This window comes from Pollachius pollachius (genome assembly GCF_949987615.1).
Source record: "Pollachius pollachius genome assembly, chromosome: 1".
Taxonomy (NCBI): domain Eukaryota; kingdom Metazoa; phylum Chordata; class Actinopteri; order Gadiformes; family Gadidae; genus Pollachius; species Pollachius pollachius.
Genome location: NC_136934.1, coordinates 7,788,783 through 7,795,360, shown reverse-complemented (window position 1 = coordinate 7,795,360; position 6,578 = coordinate 7,788,783). Strand labels below are relative to the sequence as shown.

The window sequence follows — 6,578 nt, the reverse complement described above, 5'->3', positions numbered from 1 at the left end:
TAACGTTATACTACGATGAACATGCATGGAAAAACGTGTAAAGGTACTGATCTGCTATGTCAGGACTTCCAGTGCAGAGCTACCATTTTCTTCTCTGGTTGTTTATGTCAACAAAGAATCTCAGATCTATCTGTATTAAGTCGTAAACGCTTTCTCTGTCTCTCTCGTTCTCTCTCTCTCTCTTTGTTGTGGATAGTAGTTAGTATTCTGTCAATTTTAATGCCTCTATGCTATGCATGTGTTTTTTTTTGTATCCAGTTTGCCACAGTATACAAAGCTAGGGACAAGACCAATGACACGATAGTCGCCATTAAAAAGGTATTAATGTTTTACAAACTTAAAAAAATATTTCTAATTTGTATTGATAACGTAACACTATCCGCAAGCGACCTCTTTAGTCGTAATTCCCTCCATGCTAGTTTGTCTTATTTGTTTGTATTTAATGGTGATAAACTCACCAGTAAAGTAACTCTGCGGACAGCTTGGGCTCATCTTTGTATCCTTTGGTTTTAGAAAATCCAACGTTTGTCTTGTTTGAGCAATTTTCTGTGAATGGGTCAGTGAAGCGTCAATCACTTCAGAGCACTTTGAAAAATGGAAGACTTCCGACTTAATGACCGAAATTTGGTCATACATGCCATACAAGCCTTCTGATACAAAGACGATGAACTAAGCTGTCCATGGAGTTACAATTTTATCGCCATAAAATAACATTGGACACAACTTATATTCTCATGAATAGAGAACTCCATGGAGGGAATCGTGGCTAAGAAGTTGTGAGTGTCCCCTTAGTCGCCTGTGGCTGAGGTTATACAGATTTACACATTGATCTAACACCCGTATTGTTTATTGTGTTTTGGCAGATCAAGGTTGGCCATAGAACTGAAGCTAAAGATGGTAAGTTATGCTCTAGGTCTAGTCTTTTTTAATGGGGCAATGATGAAGTGCTTGTGCAATAACATTCATACTCATTAAATGTATCGTTCAGGTATCAACAGGACCGCACTTAGAGAAATCAAGCTTCTGCAGGAGTTACATCATCCAAACATAATTGGGGTAGGACTTTTTTGCAATAGAACTGGACACCTTGTCAACATTAATTATATGAGGAGGAACGGCTGCTACTTTGAACCTCATTATGATGTATTTCATAAACTGTTCTTAGTTGCTGGATGCCTTTGGACACAAATCCAACATCAGCTTGGTGTTTGACTTCATGGAGACTGACCTGGAGGTAAGATGCTATGAAGTGTCCTGGTTCATCCAGGGACCCATTCCTCTCCAATACATATGTATTCATTAATCCTAAATATAGAGTCAATGCAGTTTTTATATTCTGCTATTCATTTTTTTGTTGCTTATATTCACTTAGGGTTAAACCATCAGCATAATGGCCCTTTGATTGAATTGTCGTTTGAAGTCCTTTGTATTGTATTATACTAGAAGGCCACTGGATGGCAGTATTCATACTATTTCTTGAGTGATACGGCTTTATTGCATCCAGTAGGGAAGGATTTAACCTTGGGCTACTCGTAACTATAAACGTCATTAAGCTAAGGCAGCTATGGTGGTGATTTCAGCAGCAGCTATCATGATAGACAGAAATGAGGTAATCAGGAATTGAAAGAATGGAAAAGGTTTTGAAGGTATGAGTGCAAAATTGGATTAGTAAGTCCTGTATAGAAATGTGTGGGCTGAAAATGTAAGTGCTCTCTGCGGTCGTTGAATGGTTTAAGAAAGACACATTTCTCTCTGTCGACCCTACCCCTGCCTCTTCTTGTCTCCTCTAAGTATCCATGTTTCCAGACTGGCTGCCAGCACAAACGCATTACGCCCTTGTTAGTAGGAAGCAAAACAAGATAACTGCACTTAAATACAAAAATCAATATCTCCGGGCTCAGGAAACGATGATGGGCATTTCTAGCTCACAGGCATTAGATTAGCAAAACCCGAAAGAGGAGTGAAATGTGATGCTGATCTTGTTCACTTGGGCTTCAAGTCTATTTTGGGGTAGTGCACTTTGGCCCACAGGCTTATCATCTGCAGATGTTGGATGGACATTCTAGTCTGGCTGGATGTCAGAGGCGAGGTATTAGAGCTGTGAGAAAACCTCTGGTTCAGGTTTTCTCAACTTTGGACCTATAAGCAAGGTCTAAGGTCCAAGTTGGCCACTTGTCTGTAGCCTGTTTCCCAATTTCCCTTTGTTTTCCCATTTTGCTTTCTGGCATAGCGGTATGTCAGAAAGAAATATGGTGAGTTAACAGTCAGTAGGATGGGTCTAATCTGTCTTTCTTCTCCGCAGGTGATCATAAAAGACACTAGTCTGGTGCTGACACCAGCTCACATCAAAGCATACATCCAGATGACGCTGCAAGGGTTGGAATACATGCATCACCACTGGGTCTTGCATAGGGTAAGATGAGACCTCTCTCTCTCGCGCTTCTTTTTTCTCTTTCCCGCTCACACCCGCGGGCCTTACCCATATCATCCTGAAGGGGGCGATACATGGAAACCTAAACGTTTAGCCTGCCAACCCTTGTTATTAAAATGATTCCAGTGCCTTATAAGAGGAGCTTAAAATGATGACTAAAACATTTGGTCAGAGAAAGTAAAGGGTAGATCCTTGACAAGACACAAACAACAAATTGACTACGACAGACTATGGGAAGAATGTGGTGGCTGTGGTGAATTAAGAATGAGAACAGCTCTACTCCTGACCCATCCACACAGTTAACAACCATCTAGTTTTTTCTCCCCTATTTTTGCATGTTCAGGATCTAAAGCCTAATAACCTCCTGTTGGACGGCAGTGGGGTGCTAAAGCTGGCTGATTTTGGGTTGGCTAAAGCATTTGGCAGCCCTAACAGAGCCTACACACATCAAGTGGTCACCAGGTATGTGTGTGTAACTTATTACAGCTGGGTTCTCCCTTTTACATGCGATAAACTCTTGGATGTTTCTCATGCGCTCCCTGTGTTTGTTCTGCCCTTAACCCATTTGTGCCAGCTGCTGTGCGGCGCAACATTGTATCTACTAGATACAATGTTGCGCCCGGCACAAATGGGTTAATGGAATAGATTACTGACAGAACATGAACAGTAATCCATTGCTCTGATTCCCTGTCTTTGTTCTCAGGTGGTACCGGGCCCCTGAGCTCTTGTTTGGGGCCAAGATGTACGGCGTGGGTGTGGATATGTGGGCCATGGGATGCATCTTGGCAGAGCTGCTTCTGCGGGTACAGGCTTAAGATTTTTATTTGAATCACTTGAATCGCCTTGTGGTGGTGGGATGGAGGTTGTTGTTGTTGTTGTTGTTGTTTAACACACACACACACACACACACACACACACACACACACACACACACACACACACACACACACACACACACACACACACACACACACACACACACACACACACACACACACACACACTGATCTCGGTCTATGCCTTGTATTCTATGTAGCTCCCTTTTCTAGCCGGGGATTCTGACCTCGATCAGCTGACCAAGATCTTCGAGGCCCTAGGGACCCCCACAGAGGAGACCTGGCCGGTACGTATTGCCTTCTACAAATATTCTTTGGTTTTCATTTAATATATAACTTACCTACCCAGGTCTCTTTTATAAACGCACCCTCCTGTAAAAATGTTGTACTAAAAGGTGTGTGTGTGTGTGTTTGTGTGTGTGTCTGTGTCTGTGTCTCTCTCTCTAGGGGGTTAAAAGCCTGCCAGACTATGTGGCGTTCAAGCTGTTCCCGGGAACCCCTCTGGAACACATCTTCAGTGCGGCCGGGGACGACCTGCTGGAGCTGCTGCTGGGGCTGTTCACCTTCAACCCCTCCACACGGACCACCGCCACGCAGGTAGGGCCCGGCACACACAGACCCTGATTTGCACAAGGCTTACCATCGTAGCAGTGTCGGTGATTACATTTAAAACAATGTCTGTAGGGGGAGATGCGATTGTTTGTTTTAGTGATTCCTTTAATTAAGTGGTTGTAGGTAGAACATGAGTTTCAGCATTGAAAAATAATTACAATGGAACTCAATATAGAGACACAGTTTACAACATACATTTGATAATTTTATATATATAAATATATATATATAATATATTTTTCTTTTTTTATGTATGCCCATTTCCTGCCATTAACAAAAAAAAAAGGACCGTGAAGAGAGTCAGGCAAGCGGGTGGAAAAATAAGAGACATTTTCTGGAATGTTGCGGTCACGCTCAATTGACCTTCTGCTTTCCCCCCACTGCCACCCTACTCTAACGCGTCTGCAGGCGCTGAAGATGAGCTACTTCAGTAACCGCCCCGGCCCTACTCCTGGACCACAGCTCCCCAAACCCAACTGCTCAGCCGAGGCACTCAAGGAGAGAGATAACCCCAACATAGGCTTCAAGAGGAAAATAGAGGGTCTGGAGACGAGTGAGAGACCCACACACACTCACACACATACCCACACAGGGTAAAAGCATCTGCTAAATGTAATGCAAACCACACGATCACTGGCTTGAAGGGTGTCCATGCGTGTGTATGGGAGAGTAACTAATGGTGAGAGATACTGAAGTTCAATTACAGCACCGCAATTCAATTCAGAGCACTTTTGTCTGTCAACAGAAGAACACTTTCTTAAGACAGATGTTGTTGAGGGATCACATGGACAGTCCTCTTAGGAGAACATCCTCTTTTTTGTTCTCTGCTGTAGCCAGTTCCCCTTCCTTACCCTGTGCTGTACATTATAAAGCAAGTTTCGGTACCTGCAGCTTCTCACTATGACTTCTTTGTTTGAAGCACAGCTGTGACTATATTTGATCGTAACTCTTACATCAAAGAACGCCTTCGTAGAGCAATGGCCATTAAGTCATGTTTGAGTGGAGTCAGCTGGGTTCATTTAGCCTTTGTTAACTGGTTTCATGTGGTGAGCAAACATGACAATGGTGTAACCCATGTTGTGAATAAAAGTCACTCTGAAATGTGAATGTAATAAATCTTGTTTAATCTATAGCCATTTGAATGCATATAACACAGTGGTTCTGTGAGTCCAGAGGAAAGGTATCATGCAGGAACCACCGATTGATCTTAAGAGGACTATATTGGATCTGTTTAAACAAAGAAAGCAAGGCATTTGGGGAGGCTTTGGGGAAGATTTTCCATATCTTCAAGTGAACTTCTACATAACATCTCATTTGACTCCCAGTGCAGAGACAAGCCTGCTGCTAGCCATTATATGTTCACGGTCTTGCACACTAACATTTTTATATTTACACTTGCTTGGGTAATTATGGACTACCTGTTTAATTCAAACCAGTAATTCAAAGGGTGTTGGCGTTACATTTAACTGCAGTTTAAAGTACAGAGGGAAAGCATACAGTTCTGTAGGGTATACTTTACTGGAGCAGGACCTTGGCAATGCTGGGAGGTTCAAAGTGATTTCTTCTTCCGTGGTTTGGAAACTATTTGGGTTGAGCGCAGCCTAAGCTTAGGGCTATATTAAAGGAAGAGAACCAAATAATCACTGGGGAATGGAGATGTTGACAGTAAACTGGCTTCTTCTGTCTCAGTCTGTAGGACTGCTTGATAATGTGACTCCCACAAGGTACCTCTGTTGACACGGATGAGTTAAAGCTTTGTAACAGACGCGTTCCCTTAAATACCTTATTAAAGCCATTCCTGTGCTTTGTTTTTTTCTTATTGATTTTTCAGGTATGATGAAGAAGAAACTGGTTTTCTGAGTGGGTTTATCGGAGGACGGGGGCGGTCGCCATCCACCCAACCGGCACGAGCAGTGGGCATCCGCTCCATCCATGGCTCGAGTGTCGTAGGCTACATTGAGAGGAGCAGTGAACACGGGTCATGTGACTAGGATCGGGTCATGTGACTTGACTGAGGGGAACCCCAGCATCCATTGGGCTGCAGAGTCCTTGCAGAAGGCTCGCTCTCTTGGATCAAGGAACGACCGTTGCTTCACTCACCACTCACTCACTACTATTGTAACGATGAACATGACTTGGGAGGAGAACTGGTTATCCACTATTTATGACTGAAGAAAAAAGTGGCGAAAAAGCACTTTGTTTTATTTCAAGTTGTTGTATTTTTGTATTTGTACATGATTTTCTATGTGATTCAGCAATAAATGGTGAGGGATTGCAGATGGTGGTTACTTCAGTTTTTTTTATTACAATATATTGATTTTCGCTCTGACATCCTGCTCTTGATGAGAAGCCTGTTCCTCTTTGAAAAGCGTCTACGGTTTCAGCTAATTACATAATCCCAATAATACCTATAACTTTCAGAGTGCTGCCTCTGTTTAGATTCTCAATGTCCCCACCTATTCATTGTAAATGTGTAAGAGGGGTACTGGTGTCAGTTTCAGCCTTATTATTTTGTATTTCTATTAGCTGTGTGAGTGGCACAAGACACCCTCCAGGCAGACAGGATGAAAATTGACTGTGACCCCTTGACCGTGTAACAATGTGTCCAATTGCCTTTTTTCCCCGTCCTGCACTTACAGTAGCTTTGATAAAACACACATGGCCGTGTCCGGGAGCTAATGCCATGGTCAACCTTCTGG

General features: G+C 42.9%; 1 protein-coding gene across 2 annotated transcripts in view; it reads left to right on the top strand.

The window, feature by feature from the left end:
* The window catches only part of cdk7 (cyclin-dependent kinase 7), a 6,331-nt gene extending 164 nt beyond the window's left edge, over nucleotides 1–6,167 (top strand). The window contains exons 2-12 of one of the 2 annotated variants that reach the window (XM_079730433.1): nucleotides 259–318; nucleotides 864–897; nucleotides 989–1,056; nucleotides 1,166–1,234; nucleotides 2,303–2,413; nucleotides 2,775–2,893; nucleotides 3,135–3,234; nucleotides 3,468–3,554; nucleotides 3,715–3,864; nucleotides 4,288–4,432; nucleotides 5,711–6,167. In XM_079730433.1, the coding sequence (XP_079586559.1) occupies nucleotides 259–318; nucleotides 864–897; nucleotides 989–1,056; nucleotides 1,166–1,234; nucleotides 2,303–2,413; nucleotides 2,775–2,893; nucleotides 3,135–3,234; nucleotides 3,468–3,554; nucleotides 3,715–3,864; nucleotides 4,288–4,432; nucleotides 5,711–5,739 (972 nt within the window). In that variant the 3' untranslated portion in view covers nucleotides 5,740–6,167. Of the gene's footprint in view, nucleotides 1–258; nucleotides 319–863; nucleotides 898–988; nucleotides 1,057–1,165; nucleotides 1,235–2,302; nucleotides 2,414–2,774; nucleotides 2,894–3,134; nucleotides 3,235–3,467; nucleotides 3,555–3,714; nucleotides 3,865–4,287; nucleotides 5,686–5,710 lie in introns of those variants that run through there. The other variant, XM_079730432.1, reaches the window with a different exon arrangement.
* Nucleotides 6,168–6,578: the final 411 nt, after the last annotated feature.